Genomic DNA, 20344 nt, shown 5'->3' with positions numbered 1-20344 from the left:
ATTTTGTCTAATGCTAACGAATCTAGGCCAATACTTTAGCTCATCCTCTTTGTAAATGCGTGAATGTAGTTAAAATGCCATGTCACTGCCACATAGGCAATGACGGCCTTTAACTAGCCAACCTTTTAACAAGCACGCCCTGGGTTAACTGGTTTGAGTTTAACTACATATTAAAAAAGAAAAAAAGATGTGATTGGTTGTTAGTGGCGGTGGGGGTGTTGTGGTTTGGCGGGGCGTTAATGGCTTAGGTGGCTTTGGCACCTCCCATAACGAGCAGTAGATGTGATGTTCGATTATCTATCTGTTGCAATTTGGAACGCGTGACTGTGTGAGCATGTAGATAAAAGATGCTAAAATTGTTAGGTTTATAGGTATCAATCAGCCATTTAATGGAAACAAGCTTTATTAGAATTCGTAAAAGATCTTATTATTACATGAAAAGCAGGCCTAACTCATAGAAGTCTAGACCTACCAGATTACACTCAGGTAAAACCATTTCACTCTTCACACGCAATAATCATATTGAACCGTAACAGAAACACATCAACAGTCACATGCTGCTGTTTATTCACTTAGTAATATTAGCCAACATCAGAGGCTGCAAGATTGGTGTTGATATTGCTCGTTCAGTAGGGTTCGAGAAGGCCGGTTTGGTCATGGCAGCAGAGGAAGGCAATGTATTTCTCCATCAGACGATGGCACTCGGGACAACGCATGCCTTCAGGGATTCTACCTGCAGCATGGGGAAACTCAAATCGGCAGCAGTTGTTGGCTGCAACATGAAGCTTGTCATGGTAATCTTTGAACGACAAGTCAAAACCCCTTGTAGGGATGTGTTCCTTCCATAGGTCATAGTCGGTTGGGGTTTGCAACATGGTGGTTCCATGCCCGTTGGTGAGAATCTGTGATCCTTTGCAAAGCAAAGCCCATGATCCATCTTTGTCATAACTGAGGAGCTTCTTGATCTGCAGCATTATGTTGTCTTGATCATCAGCCCGTTTGAGTTGGATCTTGGAAAACAACATGCTCTCTATTCGGGTCCAGAAGAACCAGATCAGAGTGGTGTCTTGCCAGCAGTAACTAAGCTTTTCCACATTAATGGTAGCAATCGCCCTTCGGACATTTTCTCTTTTCTTGCTTTTGCCAACATAAGCCATCTCTAGTGGGATACGTGCAGCGCTTGCCATGGCCTGTGCATTGCTCGTGAATTTGCGAATCCACTCAATGTCATCGCCACCATACAAGAAGATGTATTTGTCATCTCTTACCTAAAACATAAATCATTCATATCTTTTATAAAACATACCTTAATAAGAGTGCATAAAGAATAAAGTGAATGGTAAACGGTGAACCGACCCAGTTGAGTATGGTTGGGTCCATGCCACTGACTAGCAACTCTAGCCTCCATGTTTCCTCCTTCCACAAAGCTTCCTCTCTGGCAGTGGTGAAAGGGAAGGCAGTGCTTCCCCAAATCCACATCATGTGCATTGCATTAGGACTCAACTCTCTTCCCTGTGGGTCCAACACAACAAGTATCGGCTTGCTTCTAAAGTGCCACCTGTCACCAATCGACTTCTTCACCGCCCTGTCAATATTTGAAGGGTGGTACACTGAAAACCATGGCATGCTATTCTTCATTTCCTCAAATTGTAGGTCCATTGCATCACTGTACACAATAGAAGGGTCCACAATGGGGACCCAAACCACCTCATACAAAGAATCCAATCTGGACCCTTGAACACGTGACTCGCTGTAAATCTGCTCAAGAATCGACAGCTCGTCACGTGACATGTCTAGCCCTGATATCAGCAGCAAAACATTCCTTTTCCTCAGAACTTCTAAGCCCACCTGTTGAGGTCAGTTCAACAGGAATTCATTTAAATTTTTTTTAAAGAAGTATTAGCTATTAAATACAATATATGTAAAAGACAAAATATGAATTATTGCTCAGACTCTTTTCTTAGTAGCCCCATCGAAAAGTGGCAGTGGTTCATCCCTGTAATTGAGCAAGATCTTGAGGATTTTCATGTTGTCAATATGGATCGTTTCGAATAACTGATTGAATGAGTTTCTGAAATCCATTTCCTTCCTGTCTCCTGCATCAACCAGTCAAGAACAAAGTTATCAACATTGCTTTTTATACCAAGCGGGCCGGATGACTGGTCAAAACGGGTTCAGGTCAAACTGGGTCATGATTACAAGGTGTAATACAAAGCATTGAACAAATACCTATAACACGGTGGCATTCCTCCAGCTGTTTCTTGAGAAACTCAAGTAAGTGGTTGATCTTCATGATTAAGGTGGATAGTTCCCATGACTGCATCTCGGAGGATGATATCCCATACCTGAAGTCATTAAATCACGTTAAATGGTTAATCACCATCTTTTTTTAGTTAATACATCATTAAAGTTTGACTTACTCATGACCCATGCTGGTGAGGCTAGTGATCTGTGCAGCACAAGCAATGATCCCTCTAACATTCCAGTAAACAGCAGTAGGAACTGTTTGCAATGCTCTAGCCATGGCTGGTACATCAGTACTGACATAAGCAGATGGAATCTCCTTAAATTGCATAATGCACCGAGTCAACTCGAGGACCGCGTGAATGAGTTTGTTGAGTGCATCAAATCTAGGTTTCAAGGGAGCCGAATGCTCCATAATCGTTGGCACTTGTCTAAGAATAGCCATTGATTTTGCAAGTTGATTTGATGAATAAATCTGAGCTAGAAGCCAGAATTCGCCATAGTTTAGAGCAAAAGCTGCTAGGATCAATGCCAACTTCGCATCCCAGTGGAAGTTTCCCACCTCGTGAAATAGTGAAAGTGCAGTTGTGTGTCCATCCCCACCACTTAAGCACTTGAATGCCATCTATTAAATATTATTTAAAAACAAATGCTTTTATTCACATGTTGGTCTATAAAGAAGACGAGTGTATAGTTTTTGAGATCAAACCTCACAAGCCAGCTTGTCAATTGTGTGTGACAATGCATTAAGGATCACAACTGCATTGGTTTGGCGTGCATTGGCTTCGAGTGTATTGGTTTGGAGGGATTTGCCCTCCAGTTTTCCCACATCCGAGTGTGTTATCTACATAGAGTTCCAGTGCCACAGATCAATACAAGTGTTTAATTATATAATTAATGATAATAATAATAATAATAGTACCAATGAAGTTGAATCAGAATCAATGGCGGCATTAATGGTGGCATGACGAAGGATGTCCTCCACAATGTGAATAAGGGGTTTGACATCAACATCAGTGCCATCAGGAAGATGAGTATCAAGCACTTGCTTCATGATAACATTATCATCCGATGCACTAAATATCGAGTTTCTGTCACCTTTATGCTGCGGCTGCATCATTGGATTATGCAAGGGGCTCGTCATCTCGTGTTGCCTCGGGATATGCATCGGGTTAACCATTGGATTTAGCATCTGGTTGCTCTTGGGACCCATTGACATACCCAGTAGCTGCTGTGCCACTGAGTTAGTCATAGGACCCATAAGTGGCTGCTGCTGCTGCTGTTGGTGTTGCTGGAGTGGCTGTTGCTGCAGTTGGTTAATTGGTGAGTTGACCACCCCTGTAAACGGGTTGCTGGTTGCTAAGGGATTGGTGGCGGTTAAGAGCCGCTTGTCAGGGTTAGATGATGGTAGGTTTTTGCCGGTGTAGTTGGAGAGTGATTGATCCATTTTGGTTTGGGAATAGGTGGTTTTGGTGTGGTCTTCCTGAATCACCTGGTAGCCTTTAAATACATAAAAATAGAATAAAGTGGTAAACCAGATTGAATCATCTTCCTTGCTTCAATTGGAGACAAGAAAGCCTAATGTTAATTTGAAGCTTCATCTCTTTTGTGGTCTATACTCTATATCTCATCAACCCCCCCCCCCCCCCCCCTCTCTCAAATGTCTTTACACTGTTTATCATTTAGAGTCTTAAGAATCTAGAAACAGAATCAATGAAAATATGAAATGGGCTGTCATGCAGCCGCTTTGGCAGTTGTACGCCATGCATATGCATGTGTACTCTTTTTAAATATGTGTATTATTCACGGATAACAAGGTATCCTCCAAAAAAATCTTTATTTTCCATTTGCAAATTTATATATATTTTTGCATGGTATAACTTTATTTTGATTCCTACAGGGATGCAGGATACTGTAGCAAGCAACATGAAACATGCTGGTGTATAATATTCTTTGCTATTTCTTTTTGTCTTGGAATGCATATATTTGAGGGAAAAGATAAAGATGGGTTCTTTTGGTGGATTAATGTTTGGTATTACTTAATTAAGGGTTTTACTTTGAATGGCCTGACCCAAAAGGGTCTTTGAAAGTGAAAACACATCTTATTTGCTTTCTTGTTTGTTAATCAATCTTGGTGAAGTTTGCTGCTAGTAAACAGTCCTTGGTCTCACTAGCTATAATGCTATACCCAGTCTCCTTTTCAAACCAAATAACTATAATTCAGTTATATTGTATGAAATTCTAAAGTCTAAACCTTAAACCCAAAACATGACATGGCGGGTGGGGTGGTGTTGGGTTTTTTTTATGATTTCTTATTTCATTTTTTTAAAATTTCAAATATTTTATTTGTTATTTTATAAGTTTCTAAACGCTTATAAAATAAATGCATTACAGATATCTATTTATTAAACTTGTTAAGTCATATTTTATTATTTGTAAAAGTTGAAAATTTATAAACTTTTTGTACATATTTATATATTTCAAATTTACAAGTTTCCCTAATACTATAATGTTGAAATATATTAATTATTTTTCTTATATTTGTTTTTACGATATTAAAACTAAATAGTTTATTTGAATAAATAAAGCGGCTACAGAAAATAAATGTAAAAGTTGGTAATAATTTTCAAAATGTAAGAATGTTTGTGAGAAATTACTGGATATCCTCTTAAAACATAATTTCATGATCACTGGCCCAGTCTCAGTCTTGGCATGGCTTTCCAAAACCTCCCTTTTAAGTAATTTATTTGCAGTGTATTTATTTGAATTTAACATTTTATAATTCTTTTCATTTGCAATTTAATATAGAACATAGAATCTGAATATGAGTAAAATATCTTTCTGATATTTGAACCAGTGGGGAAAGCTAGGATCTTACTGAAGAACATTAACTCTAATCAACTTGAAGAACCTACAATGACTCAAACGTGAAAAAAAAAAAAATTCCAGCTTCCTGCAATTCTGAAGCCAGTAGTCCTCGTTCAAAATCAAAAGAAGCCACGCTTTGGACGTTCCTCCGCAACGTTAACCTTGATTGCCCTCCCATCCAAACTCTGCATCATACACACAATTCATTAATTCAATAAAGACCATCATTTGCATACGGTTGTTCACAATTTCGACTCGTTTACTTATTATGAACTGCACAATTTGGGTTGTCCTTTATCTCAAATGGGCCAAATCAGAATAATTAGCTAAAAGTGGAACGCGTGAAATGAGTCAAACTGGTGAAACAAGTTAAGAGTCGTTCGAAATCTATTTTAATGCAAACATCCCAGACCATTTTACTCATGATTAGAATTATTATTGTAATATTGATTTTGTTATCATAACTAAGGTATACATGATCTATTAAGAAAATGAACAAAAACTTTTAGTGAGTATTTCTGACTTGAGCCATACTAAAAATGGCATGTTTCGACCCCGATCAGAACCACCCATATGGCTGTAGTACTAGTTTGCATACCTGTCCATCTAAAGCAGCAATGGCATCGTTCATTTCTGTCTCATTTTCCATTGTTACAAAACCAAACCCGCGTGAACGACCAGTTTCACGATCATAGATAACTCGTGCATCAACCACTTTCCCATGTTCACTAAACGCCTGCTCAAGTCTACCACTATCCAGTTGCCATGCCAAATTACCCACATATACTTTAAAAGAAGTCGCTACTACTCGTCTTTTTGGTTGTGAACCTCTTGGTGCAGCTTTATTTACAGTTAGAAGCCTACCACTCAAATCCTGTTTTCAAAACATTATCCATATCATTACAAGCCCATTTAACATTATCTTTACTCCAACAGGTAAACATAGCTATAAAATTAAAAAGGATTTCAATCTGAACTTAAATCTTGGTCAGAACCATAAGAAATAATCTAAATTTGATATTCGACTCACATATTCGCTAATACATATCTCCAATATGAACTTAAAAGGAGTGTTTGCTAAACTTTTGAAGCATCCTCCATCGGAAAAGGTTGACAAATCACATTTTTATTTTTGTTCATTCAGATGCACAAAACAATATTAACTTTTGTGTTAAAAACGTTCACAAACACTTCAATATAGATATAAAAGTGTGAATTTCTGAATTAACCGACTTATACGAGTAAAATATCAAATTTACTCAAAATCACATCTTTTTCCTTGTTCCAAAATAAAGTTCTAAACAAACATTTCAGGAGCATAAATGAACATAACTGAACAAAGGTAAACAAACATATATGAACAAACGTAAACAAACACAAACAAACATAAACGAGCAAAAATGAACACGCTTAAGTCAACACAAACGACTATAAACAAGCGTTCACGAACATAAATGAACGAAGGAAACACGGGTTCATGTTCATTCGTTTATTACACGAATGAAGAAACACTAAGTGAACCCTGGACAGATTATAGATAATCTGGACAGATTATAGATAATCTGGGGGTTAAGTAATGTTTCCCACGGATGAGGTCTAACTGAGAAGGCTGTTCTTCAGGAGACCTGCAAAACAAACACCGTAAGCTCGTCACTGAGAAGGGGGGGGTTCCTCCTTGTGACCACCCTCCGGCGTGAGAATCAGACTAGGTTGCTCTGAATATAAGTGTATATTAAGAGATTGCTAGATAACTGGGTAGCAGATGATCTTACCATTCCAAGATGTTGGAGTATTTATAGCCGAAGGTAGGTTAGAAGGTATAGCCGGCTGAATAGTATTCCTGTTCTACCAACAGTGGACTATGCACAGGCCATACTGGTTGGTGGATAGGTTACGGCCAACAGTAACTATGTCGGCTGCACTATTCCTCCAACTGTAGATTATGCACGTCCTACCTACTGTGGATTATACGCAGGCCATGCTGGTTGGTGAATAGGTTACGGCCCACAGTAACACTATTTCACCAACTGTAGGCAGCGCATGCCCTGCAGTAAGGGTTGGTGAGTAGGCAGCGGCTAATAGTGACAAACAGTACTAGAGGGTGCTCCTCCTCGTACTGTTGTCGGTGAGCTGTCACCCTGTGATTGGCTCATGGGCTGTTCTGGTCAGATTGTCTGTCCTATCCATACCTTGGTAGGTATAGTACAGATCTTTCAGAATCATACGGACTGGCTCATTTTGGCGGGATTGTTCCCGTCTTGCTCATTCCTTCATGTGACTACTGAAGTATCTATTGTCTTGTGCGTGTAGCCCTGCTGTCTGCGGGTAGCCTTCCCTGATGGCTTGTATCCGCAACTGCGGGAACAGGCGGGGTACTTCACCATTGGGAGGCTTTCCCTGCGTGTACAGCTTGCGTACTGCGCGTAAGGTTATCTGAGCATGGTGGGTCCTGCGGAAGCAGATGGCCTTTGCGCAGACGTCCCTGTTCAAGGTGAGTCTTGCGGGACCAACTGGGCTCTGCTGGGACCTACCTCTTCAAGTCCCCCCAGTCCAATGTTCTTCTCATGAATGTTTAATAAAGTGAGGTGAACTTTTGGACTTTGAGCAAGGGGTTTTGAAAAGGCTTTTTAGTTTTAAGGTTCTCCGTGGGGATTCTTCCCGCGGGTTTCCTAGTGTCACTTGCAAAAATTCCCGATTTTTTTGCTTGATCTTTGGGTATGATGCGGGTAGGTATGTAAGCTTCTCGCAAGGCAGGAGCGTTGAGGCTTACTTGTATATAGTCTCCATGAGGTTCTGGTGGTTTTCAACATAGTGATCAATTATGCTAAGACCACCAATTCCATTACGGAGTTTCAAACAATATAATTCTCGACGTTCCCGTTATGCGGGGATGTTGTTCCTCTATCCGCAAGCATTGCCTAGAAGATCCTTCTTGGTTTCAATTCTCTGCGGGTGCTAGGTATGTGAAGGGTTTTGCCTTAACACTGTACCCGCACCTGTCTTATAGTTACTTGGTTGCCAAGGTATTCTTGGCTTCAATTCCCTGCGGGTGCTAGGTATGTGAAGGGTTTTGCCTTAACACTGTACCCGCACCTGTCTTATAGTTACTTGGTTGCCAAGGTATTCTTGGCTTCAATTCCCTGCGGGTGCTAGGTATGTGAAGGGTTTTGCCTTAACACTGTACCCGCACCCGGCTTATGGTTACTTGTTTGCCAAGGTAAGGGGTGTTTTCCCGCTTACTTTTGAATCTTTTTTGAATTTTGAATTTCAAAATTCGAAGAGTTGGTAGAAAGATAGGAACAGTCCAAACGTCTGAAACGTCGTGCGACGGTTTCTTCTGACTGTGTCAGGTCGTGCAGGAAGTTATGGTGACGTGACATTATATGGTCATTCCAGTCTCTTTTTCAGGCGCGTGGGCGCGATTTTTCGGGCGCGTGGCCGCGAAATTGCTGGCACACGTCCTGTCAACAGCTGTTGCCAGCCTGCTTTATGCCACGTGTCATAGTTTCATTGCACCTTCGATTTCTCTCTCCTCCGCATTAAATTCATTGCATTAATTGCGATTAGTATATAAAGGGGGAGAGGGCTGTTTGCAATCCACACTTTCACCCTTCTCTTCTTCTTCTTTAGCAATTTCCGGCAAATACTCCCCTTTTCAGGCTAGCATTTTCCCGAAATCGCTTTCTTTTTTCTGCACAATGTCTTCTCGTGATCTTGAGTCTTCGGCCGATGACAAGAGTACTGCTGGTGAGTGCCAGTGTGCTCTGCCCGGCGATCAGTACCGGTATGTTGTTAGGAAGTTCATGCTCGATGCTCTCGAGCCTGAGTTTCCTGAACCCCATCAGACCGTGTACGATGCCCCCAGTGGCAAGATCGGGGTATATGCTGCATTCTTTGTTTATGGGAACCTTAGGTTCCCATTGACAAAGTTTGTTTACCGTGTCCTCGAAAGGCACGGTGTTCATCTGACCGAGCTGCACCCAATGGCGATCGCGAAGATTCGCCACTTCGAGTGGGTGTGCCGGATATTGGGTGTTGAGCCCTACGTGGACCGCCTGATGACCTTCTATACTTGGAGGTGCATCCAGGGCTGGTACACCCTGACAACCCGAATCAAGGGTTTGAAGATTTGCGCGACAGAGCGCAGTCTCCGATCGTGGAAGCGGGAGTTCTTCTACATTTCTGCTCGCGCCGTCCCCATTGCCATGAAGTTTAAAAATGGCCAAGCCATTCCGAGCCACCACGCTACAAACTACCAGGAGGCGGAATGGTTTGCAAAGATATCCCTGGTCCAATCTCCGGTTTTCCGGTTTCCGGAGTCCGGGATGGTGATGTTGGGGATGAGCCGAGTGTGGAAGGAGGCTGACGCGCAAAAGGTTCCAATCGTCCTCGAATACGGTTCGAACTCTATCCCTTACGGTATGCTCCGTTTCTCTTTGCTTATACGAGTTTATCTTCTAACTGTTTATTTTCTTTCAGAGGGGAACAACTTGGAGTCGCTCCTGTACCCGCGGGAAGCTGACGGTCCCGCGCGGATGGGTACTCGTGCTCTAGACGAGAACGAGTTGCCCATCCTGGAACAAATGGCGGATCGGTTTGTGGAGGTCTATCCGCCGGGCCAAGAGATCCTGAGCCACCGGCGGCCAGGTAAGGCGATATTCTATCCTCAACCCCTCACTGCTGTACCTGCTGCTGGAATTCCTTATGTCCTTTCTTCTTCTGAGGAATCCGCAGATGGTCCTCCGCTAGTGCGGAAGAGGAAGGCTGCCGGCGGGAAAGGGAAGGAGAAGGTGGCCTCCACAGCTGATCCGGTGCTTCTATCTGACACCGAGTCAGATAATGAAGAGGTGGCGGGGAACCCCGGTGGTGAGAAGACCACTGTTCCAGAGGCTACGACTGTTACCTCCGGAGAACCGACGACGACGGTGACCGGCATCAAGAGACCGGCCCCATCGGGCTTGTCCCCGCCCCTCCGTACGTTCAGGCTCAAGAAAACCCGTAAGTACAAACATTCTTGTAGATTTATCACTTTATAAATGTTAAACACTTATCTTCTTGTGCAGGCGTGGATGTTGACGCATTCCAGGGTGGAGCGCAGGGGAGTACTTCTCCGCCAATGACGGTAGGCTCGGTCAGCCTACCTGAGGCGTCGACCCAGGCACCACCGCCTGCTTCCGCTGGTCCAGTTGCTCAATCCTTTGAGCCAACTGTTCCAGCCGAGATGACGTCACCGCCGGCGATGAGTGCAATTTTTACAGCATCGTTCACCGAGCCGGCGGTTACTGTTGCTGCTGACTCTTCGGCGGCGTCCGCGGCGGACACCATGCCTCCGCCATCGACTGCGGCGGAAACTATGCCGCCTCCGCCATCGGCCTCGACGGCTGGACCTTCAGGTACGCGCGGGGCTTCTCGCCGATATTTGTTACCTTCCCATCTGCCTGACCTTTTGGATGGATTTCCCTTAGGTTCAGGTGATGGGTTCGGTGGCTATCGGCCTGTGATCGACCCTACAGGTGCGTAGGGCTCTTTTGTCCTTTTATGTAATTTTTATCATCTTTTCCTAACTGCTTTGTTTCTTTTGCAGTGTCGGATTCCAATGAAGTGTATGTTCCAAGATGGAACATACGCTGAGGAACAACCCTTCGCACACCTGTGGAGTGCGTGGACTGGGCTCGCCACGCTGCTCCCCATGGTGCGTTGGGGGAAGCCATGGTTAGCTACCAGGAGGGTAGGCTAACCAACGAGCTTCGGGTTCTCCTGGCCCGGATGCAGCCACGCGTCGAGCTGCTTTGTCGTGAAAACGACAAGTTGAAAGCAGCTCGCGTTAAGGAAGTATCTCAGGCGCATGCTCTCCGGGAGGAGAACCAAAAACTGACCGCAGTATCTGCGGAGAAGGAGAAGGCCTTCAAGGCCCTCGAGGTTGAGGTTCAAGCGCGACTCGAGGCCCGCTCCAAGGCTGCCCAAGCTGTTAACGAACAGCTTCGGCTAGCTAAGGAGACTGCGAGGAACGCGACCGAGAGGGCCACCAAGGCTGAAGCTGTTGCTGAGCCTCTTCGCCTGGAGAATGAAGAACTTAAAGCTAAGTTAGAGGCTCTTCAACAGGCTCATGATGCCTTGGCTATGGAGGATGCGAAGAAGCTTCAAGAAATCCTGGACCAGAGGGGTGTGCTTGCGCACACCGAGCGGAAGCTTAAGGGCGTTGAAGAGGCCGCTGCAAGGGATGTGCTTCTCGCCAACCTTAATAAGAACGAAGCTGAACGCGCCTGCACCCAAGCTCTGGTTGCCAAGGAATGGCTTCTTCGAGAAGCGTTGCCTCAGGTATTTTAGCTTTATGTCGTCACGCTTTCCTTTGTAGAATAGAAGTTCTTATACTTGTACATTTTTTGTAGGTTGTGCATCGGGTCTTTTCAGAGACATCTTACGACGATGCTATGAGCGCAGCCCTCAACGCTTCTCATGAGGATGGGGAACGGACCGGCTTCCTGCTTGGTCTAGGGTTTGCTGAGAAAGGCGTCCCGCCTTCCAACTTCCCTTTGTATAACGCGGATACCGAAACTATTTATGACCAAGCAGTGAACCAGTATGCTGCCTTCCCGCATCCGGTGGTGGAGAAGGTAAATGAAATTGCTGCTGCTGATGATGGGCTTGCTGTCCTTAGAGTTTTCCTTGAACCGTCACCCTCTGCTGACGGTGCGGGTCCAAGTGGGAGTGGTCCTGAAGCATGATCCAAAAGATCCCTTTCCGCCACTAGCGTAGATATTTGCTCTTGTACTTTTGTATGCGGGTATATACCCAGCAATGTTTGTAAAGTTGATGAAATAAAGAATGTCCTTTTCTTTGTTTATTTTACGCATGTTTACACTTATCAATTTCTTTAGTACTTAGATAAGTTTAACTTTTTGACATGGTAAATTATAAGTTTATTTTTGCTTCCTCTTTCATGATTGTGCGGGTGGGACCGTCACTTGCACTTAGTAGGATGGCTAAACTTACATTTATCCTGCGTGGAAGTTTTCCTTATCTTTTCCTTGAAATTTTCTAAGTGTTCAGAATAAGTTAACCTTTGAACGTGGTAGATGATAGGTTGAAGTTTTGCTTCCTTGTTTGTGATTGTGCGGGTAAGACCGTCACTTGCACTTACAAGGATGGCTAATCTTTACTTACATCTGACCTGCGTGTAGGTTTTCCTTATCTTTCCCTTGAAATTTTCTAAGTGTTCAGAATAAGTTAACCTTTGAACGTGGTAGATGATAGGTTGAAGTTTTGCTTCCTTGTTTGTGATTGTGCGGGTAAGACCGTCACTTGCACTTACAAGGATGGCTAAACTTTACTTATATCTGACCTGCGTGTAGGTTTTCCTTAGAACTTTTTAACATTTTTAGCGTTGTGTTTATGCGGGTTTTGCCGCCTTCCACACGCAATTACTTACTTCTTCACGCATTGGTGCGGTGAATACCGGCACATGGGAAGTTCATAAGTTAAAGGTTAGGCTATCAATACATTGTGTAAGGAGAATCATTTCCATTAGAAGTGGCTCTAGGCCTTTTCTTTACAAGTTTGGAATTGATCTACATATAACATTTGCGTAATTGAGCTCCATTCCATGTTCTTGGGATAGGAGTGCCATCGAGCCTTTCGAGCCGGTATGCGCCTTTTCCCAGGACTTCTTTGATAATGTATGGCCCTTCCCAGACTGGGGCCAGCTTTCCTGGGCGCTCTTGGTTTGAAGCCTCGTTGTTACGCAGTATGTAGTCTCCTTCATTGAAGTTGCAGAGTTTTACCCGCGTGTTGTAGTACTTTTGCATTTGTCGTTTGTAATTTTCTTCACGCACTGCGGCTAAATCTCTGCGTTCCTCGGTTAGCATAAGGTCTAACCGTCTTTCCGCATCATTGTCTTCTGGCTGGATCAAGACCCTTGGTGAGGGTAAACCAATTTCGACTGGGATCATGGCTTCAGTGCCATAAGTGAGACTGAACGGGGTTTCCCCCGTACTGGCCTTTTTCAGCGTTCTGTTTGCCCAAAGGACGTGCGGGAGCTCGTCCACCCAGCCGGATCTGTGTTTCAGGAGTCTTTTCTTTATGCCATCGACGATGCTCTTGTTTGCTCTTTCCACCTCACCATTACCTTGCGGGTGTGCCACTGAGGTAAAGGTGTGGGTGATTTGAAGTTCTTTCAGCCACTGCTGTAGCTTCTTGTCAGCAAAGTTGGTGCCGTTATCGCTCACCAGATTCTGTGGAAGTCCAAAACGACAGATAATAAATTCCCAAATAAATTTTTTAATATGTTTTGCGGTTGTTTGGGCTAAAGGTTTTGCTTCTATCCACTTGGTGAAGTAATCGATGGCTACCACTAGGAACTGGACATTTCCTGCTGCTGTGGGAAATGGGCCTGTCACATCGATGGCCCACTTCTGAAATGGCCACGAAGAAGTGACTGGAACAAGTTCGTTCTTCGGGCGATGCGTGTTGGGTGCGTAAAGCTGGCAAGACCTGCATTTTCTAGTGTATGCCAGTGCATCCATATGCATCCCCGGCCAAAAGTATCCCGCATTGTTCAGCTTAGCCACAACAGCGCGGGGACCTGCGTGAACTCCACAGATGCCCTCGTGTACTTCCCTTAAGAGGTAGTCAGCATCTTGGTTGTCCACGCATCTTAAAAGTGGGCCAAGAAAGTTACGTCTGTAAAGCTTGTCATTGATGAGTTGATAATTTAGTGCTTTACAGCGTAGTTTTCTTGCCTGTGTTTTTGATTCTGGTAGTGTTCCTGCTGCAAGGTAATTTATTATTGGTGTCATCCACGTTTCTGTACCGGTTTGGATGACACAAATTTCCTTGTGCGGGACTGATGGTGCTTCGAGGAGTTCAATGCGGATGTCCTTTCCCAAGTGGGTGAAGGCCAGTGATGCAAGCTTGCTTAACGCATCCGCAGATTTGTTTTCGCTGCGCTTAACGTGTATGACTTTACAATCATTAAAATCACGCATAAGGGTTTTTGCCTGGGCGAGGTACAGGGCCATTATGTCGTTCACAGCCGTGTACGTCCCATTTATTTGGTTGGCCACCAGCATGGAATCCACGTGGGCTTCCAAGTTTTTCACTCCCATTTTACGCGCAATTCTCAATCCGGCCAAGAATGCTTCGTATTCGGCTTCGTTATTCGTGCTTGGGAAATCCAACCGAATAGCGTAAGTATATTCTTGGCCCGCTGGGTTGGTTAGTTTTAACCCTGCGCCTGAACCCTCGTTGTTGGCTGCTCCATCAGTATAGAGTCGCCAGATATCGTTGATGTCCTGTGCTGGGGAGGGTTGAGCCTCCTCCTGGCACTCTTTCTCCCGCGTAGCGGGGACTTCTGCAATAAAATCGGCCAGGACCTGGCCTTTTATGGCTGGTCTTGGCTTGTACTTAATTGCATACTCTCCCAATTCAATTGCCCATTTGGCTAGACGTCCCGATAATTCGGGTTTGCCTAGAACGTTTGAGAGTTTGAAGTTGGTGAGAATGGTGATTGGGTGGCCCTGGAAATATCGTCTTAACCTGCGTGCGGCGTGTATAAGTGCCAAGACTAATTTTTCGAGGGTAGAGTACCGGGTTTCTACGTCTGTTAGTACACGGCTAACATAATAGATTGGCATCTGGATGCCTTTTCGTTCTGTTAGCAGTACTGCCCCGGTTGCTCTATCTGTTGCGGAAAGGTATAGGATTAACTCCTCTCCCGCTTGTGGTGCTGTAAGTGTTGGGAGTTCGATCAGGCGTGACCGAATCTCCTGAAAAGCTGCTTCCGCTTCTGGTGTCCAGCGGAAGTGCGTTTTCTTTAAGCAGTTTCTTAATGTTGACACGAAAGGAAACGACTTATCTGCATGGTTTGCCAAAAAGCGATTAAGTGCGACTAGTCGTCCATTCAGTGTCTGAGCCTGTTTGATGGTGGTAGGTGATTCCATTTTAACAATGGCTTCGACCTTTTCAGTGTTCGCTCTGAAGCCATCTTTAGTAACAATGACTCCCAAGAACTTCCCTTCTTCCATCCCAAATGAACACTTGCTCGGGTTGAGCTTCATGTTTATCTTTCTGAGCGTGTTGAAGGTTTCTTCAATGTCTTTCAACATCGCTTCTGGCTCGGGGCTTTTGATGACCAAATCATCCATATAGACTTCCAAGTTTCTCCCGATTTGGGCATGAAACTCTTTGTCCATCAGGCGTTGGTACGTGGACCCTGCATTCTTAAGTCCGAAGGGCATCATTTTATAACAAAATGTACCATCGGGCGTCCGAAACGCGGTTTTGTCCTGGTCATCTACGGCCATGTGGATTTGATGGTACCCCTTATACGCATCCAAGAAGCATTTAAGGCGAAATGGTGCCAACGAATCCATCTTAAGATCAATTTCTGGTAACGGATAACAATCTTTGGGGCATGCTTTGTTCAAATCTTTGAAATCTATGCACATGCGCCATTGTTTGTCATTCTTCGGTACCATTACGGGATTTGCAACCCATGTTTGATATCTACTAACGCGTATGATGCCTGCGTCAAGGAGTTCCTTGACTTGGGTTCTACACGCGTTAGTTTGTTCAGGCCCCATTACTCTGCGCTTTTGTACGACTGGCGTAACAGCCTGATCGCACTTGAGCTTATGCTCCGCCTTACTTCGGGGTACACCAGTCATATCAGCTGGTGTCCACGCAAAGATGTCAGCGTTTTTCTGCAGTAGGCGTTTGAGTAAGGTGCGGGTGGGATCAACGATTGTTGGTCCAATGGTAACGGCCTGGTCGGGGTATTTGCCATTGAAGGCCCATTTTTCCGGTTCGGTGATGGTTGGTTTAGCCATCTTTGGTTTGGGTTTAGATGAGACAGATGCGATGCATACCTGGGGAATGCCAGTGATCATCGCCACACCCTCAGCTGTTGGCCATCCCATCATGCCGTGGACTGAAGATACCACGGCGTTGAATCTTGCCATCCCGTCTCTCCCGAAGAGGATGTCGTATGTGTGGTGTGGCTTCCTCATCACGACGAAGTCCACATCCTCTGTGCGGGAGTGTTTTCCATCTGTAAGAGTGACGGGGAAAGATAGGATACCCAGGGGGGTTTCTGTACTGCCGTCAAACCCTTCCATTGAAGCGTAGACCGTTTCCAGGCGTTCTTTGTCTTCATCATCCAGCTTGTCAAAGAACTGCCTGTACATCACTGTTGACGAAGCGCCGTTGTCAACAAGAGTGCGGGAAGTGATGTAATGCCCCAGCTGGCTTTTGATGACGATGGGGCCTTCTTTGCTGGGGCCTCCTGGCACTCGCGGGAAGCGCACCTCAGCTTCCTTCCACGCGCATGGTTCTGTCGCTCGTCTTTTTCTTCCTGCGACTTTGCCATGAACCATGTTGATGCTGATGTCGACGGGCTTTCGTCCGTTACCTCTGTACCGGTTGTCACTCCTTCCTCCCTTCCTGATTGATGCCACGAGATGTGCCAGTCTTCCATCCTTGACAAATGCTTCAACGATGTCTTTCAAGGATGTGCACTCTTCAGTACCATGACCCTTTGTCCCGTGGAAATCACAGGACTTGCTTTGATCCGCATTAGGTTTCTGCCGGATCAATGGGGCTTTTGGCCATGGCAATTTTTCTGTGGCAAATATCTCCGTGACGCTCTTGGTGAGTGGCGTCCACCGGTTTTTTCGGTTTGAAGGGTGTGTGTTGTCCCTTCCGCCAACAAGAGGGCGAGAGCTGGATGAGGTGTCAAAGTTTACCCTTGACTGCCAAATACCTAGCCGCCTCTTTTTGTTATGCCGGGCGGTCCTAACGTTGTTCTCCCTTGTCCTCTGCGTGTAGAGGTGTGTACTCTGGGGAAGATCCCTTCCCAGTTGCTTTTCCGTCTCGGCAAAGCGCTTTGCCGCTGTCATGATGGCATCCCAAGTTGATGGCATGCCATCCTTACCCGTCAATGTGCGGATAAGTTCTGGGTATTCGGCGCCTTGGATGAAGGCGGCGCGAACCAGATCCTCACTTATGTTGCCGAGACTTAGCTTTTTGGAGTTGAAGCGGGTGATGAAGTCTAGTAAAGATTCATCCTCCTCTCTCACGCAGTTGAGGATCGTCCACTGCTCTTCAGTGTACTTCCTCTGTTGGCTAAAGTGCTGGCTGAACTTGTTCTGAAAGTCCGCCCAGTCATATATGTGGTGGATCGGTAAACGATCGAACCATGCCCTGGCCGCTCCGACCAGAGTCATCTGGAACATGTAGCACCACGTGGGTTCCGTCCAGTTGCTGACGGTAGCCCCCGCAATGAACCTGTTCAAATGGTCGTCTGGGTCGGATAGACCATCATAAGTGCCAATGTTGGACATCTGTTTGGCACTTCTCGGGGCGATTGCTTCCGCAATGTCACTTGCAAATTTCGACTTTCCTGCATTCGTAGCAGTTGGTCTAAAGGTTTTGGAGAAGTCACGCGGGTTTCTCTCCGCGATTGGTTGAAAAGCTTCCCCAAAATTCCTTTTTGGTTGGGCGTCCGTTTCCTTACGCTTCCCTTTCGCCTTATGGCGAGGGTTCGCGTCGGTATCAGACTCCAACTCGTCTGAGTACTCGCAGTCACTGCTCATATTGAGGTGTTGGCGAGTACTGCCGAATTCGTCAGCCTGTTGAGCTGAACGCAAGCGTTCATCCAATTCGGCTTGGAATTCTCTTTGCCGTGCTTCGGCCCACGCCTTCACTTGATCTAGTGTTTGGCGAGGGGCCCTTGTTCGTTTTTCCAACTGGGTGTCGGTGAACCCCAGTGGAATATTTACTGCACTTGCTCCGGCCTTGGTGGTCGGAGTAGTGTTCGTAAGGATTGTATAACCGCCGGTGTTCCCCCCAGTTGCTGGGGTTGTTACCAGGGTTTCTTGGTCGGTTACTGGCCTTTGGACCGGAGTAACGTTAACCATTTCTTCAGAAATTGTGAAAAAACTAAAATAGTTCTAGCTTTTATGCACGGATGGCGCCAATGAAGAAACACTAAGTGAACCCTGGACAGATTATAGATAATCTGGACAGATTATAGATAATCTGGGGGTTAAGTAATGTTTCCCACGGATGAGGTCTAACTGAGAAGGCTGTTCTTCAGGAGACCTGCAAAACAAACACCGTAAGCTCGTCACTGAGAAGGGGGGGGGTTCCTCCTTGTGACCACCCTCCGGCGTGAGAATCAGACTAGGTTGCTCTGAATATAAGTGTATATTAAGAGATTGCTAGATAACTGGGTAGCAGATGATCTTACCATTCCAAGATGTTGGAGTATTTATAGCCGAAGGTAGGTTAGAAGGTATAGCCGGCTGAATAGTATTCCTGTTCTACCAACAGTGGACTATGCACAGGCCATACTGGTTGGTGGATAGGTTACGGCCAACAGTAACTATGTCGGCTGCACTATTCCTCCAACTGTAGATTATGCACGTCCTACCTACTGTGGATTATACGCAGGCCATGCTGGTTGGTGAATAGGTTACGGCCCACAGTAACACTATTTCACCAACTGTAGGCAGCGCATGCCCTGCAGTAAGGGTTGGTGAGTAGGCAGCGGCTAATAGTGACAAACAGTACTAGAGGGTGCTCCTCCTCGTACTGTTGTCGGTGAGCTGTCACCCTGTGATTGGCTCATGGGCTGTTCTGGTCAGATTGTCTGTCCTATCCATACCTTGGTAGGTATAGTACAGATCTTTCAGAATCATACGGACTGGCTCATTTTGGCGGGATTGTTCCCGTCTTGCTCATTCCTTCATGTGACTACTGAAGTATCTATTGTCTTGTGCGTGTAGCCCTGCTGTCTGCGGGTAGCCTTCCCTGATGGCTTGTATCCGCAACTGCGGGAACAGGCGGGGTACTTCACCATTGGGAGGCTTTCCCTGCGTGTACAGCTTGCGTACTGCGCGTAAGGTTATCTGAGCATGGTGGGTCCTGCGGAAGCAGATGGCCTTTGCACAGACGTCCCTGTTCAAGGTGAGTCTTGCGGGACCAACTGGGCTCTGCTGGGACCTACCTCTTCAACGAAGGAAAGTAAACAAACTTCCCCCCAAACATGAGCGCGAACATGTCACTGAACGTTTGGTTCATATAGAGGCCTAATTGTAAGCACAGACAAGAAACTATTTAAGAGTGAGAAAAAGGATAATAAACATTACATAGCCATTGAATGCCTCCACAGCTTTCTCAGCTTCTTCAACTGTGCTCAATGTCACAAACCCAAACCCTCTACTCTGTTCTGTATCCCTATTATATATTACCTACAAACCACTTCAAAGTTCAAACCTTTATACAAATCAAGACAATCTTGAACCCCTTAAAAACAATCAAGAAAAGACTACCTCAGCAATCTCAACAACTCCAGCAGAATTGAATAGCTGGGCCAAGTTCTCACTGTCAAAATCATAAGGCAAGTTGCCCACAAAAAGCTTTGCATCTTCAGGTGGCTCAGAATATGATTCTACTTCTTCTTCTTGTTCATCTGCTTCACTTTCTTCTGTGACTTGTTGTGACCAGTCTGAGGTGTTGGAAGGTGAAAGCTTGTGTTTTTGAGAGACCCATGATGAGAAGTGAGAGAAAGTTGAGGTTTTTAAGGGTTTAGAAGATAAGGTGAGAGATGGGTTTGACTTAAATGTGGAGGAAATGGTAATGCATTTAGGGGTTAGTAATTGGAATGGTAGAAGTGCAGTAGCAGAAGTCATAACAAGAAGAGTGAGAGGAGATGCAGAAAGATAAGAAGAAGATATTAACAACTGCAAGAAGCAAAGGCCAAAGATTATTTTAGATTTTCTTTAAGGGCTGTTTTGGTTGTGTTCATTGTGCACCTTGCATAATGAGATCTGCCACAATTGGTCCCTAAAGTTGAGTTTGCTTTGGATTTAAACTATTGAGGGTTTTATTAGGGAGCACATGCGAACCTGAATTCAAATCTGCGAGCAAGACCTAAAATATTCTAAACAAGTATTTGGGTATGGGGGAGACATGGGTTAGTTTTAAAAAGCACCTGGATGCACAGTCTCGTGGCGTTTTATAGTTTGTGTGGAGAAGAGAGGACAGATACGCGTTTTGCTGAAAACGCCAAATGCCAGAGGAGGAGAGAGGGTGTTTTTTGGATTTTTTGGTTGTGTGAGGAGCAAAGCCTAGTAAGGATGGGGAAGGTTGATGTTACAACGTATTCGAAGATTTTACTATTAATGCCTTATAGATAAATAATAAAATCGCAATATTTCTTGAATCGCTATAT

General features: G+C 45.0%; 2 protein-coding genes across 2 annotated transcripts; both read right to left on the bottom strand.

The window, feature by feature from the left end:
* Window positions 1-419: 419 nt before the first annotated feature.
* On the bottom strand, window positions 420-3735 carry LOC143570647 (protein SIEVE ELEMENT OCCLUSION B-like). The gene is made up of 7 exons (XM_077056248.1): window positions 3167-3735; window positions 2954-3088; window positions 2421-2869; window positions 2230-2345; window positions 1954-2096; window positions 1357-1848; window positions 420-1268 (listed from the first exon to the last, which is right to left on the bottom strand). The coding sequence occupies exons 1-7, from the start codon at window positions 3689-3691 to the stop codon at window positions 627-629; spliced, it is 2502 nt and encodes an 833-aa protein (XP_076912363.1). The 5' UTR covers window positions 3692-3735; the 3' UTR covers window positions 420-626.
* Window positions 3736-5035: 1300 nt separating this feature from the next.
* On the bottom strand, window positions 5036-19826 carry LOC143570636 (28 kDa ribonucleoprotein, chloroplastic-like). The gene is made up of 4 exons (XM_077056238.1): window positions 19443-19826; window positions 19260-19361; window positions 5711-5986; window positions 5036-5297 (listed from the first exon to the last, which is right to left on the bottom strand). Exons 1-4 carry the CDS (start codon window positions 19800-19802, stop codon window positions 5232-5234), a joined length of 804 nt encoding a protein of 267 aa, XP_076912353.1. The 5' UTR covers window positions 19803-19826; the 3' UTR covers window positions 5036-5231.
* Between the last annotated feature and the right edge of the window lie 518 nt (window positions 19827-20344).

The sequence above is a fragment of the Bidens hawaiensis genome, unplaced genomic scaffold (assembly GCF_021521415.1).
Source record: "Bidens hawaiensis isolate Kalapana, Puna unplaced genomic scaffold, B.hawaiensis_p1.1 tig00025014_1, whole genome shotgun sequence".
Lineage (NCBI taxonomy): Eukaryota > Viridiplantae > Streptophyta > Magnoliopsida > Asterales > Asteraceae > Bidens > Bidens hawaiensis.
Note: the sequence above shows the minus strand (reverse complement) of the source record. Positions and strands in the feature narration are given on the sequence as shown.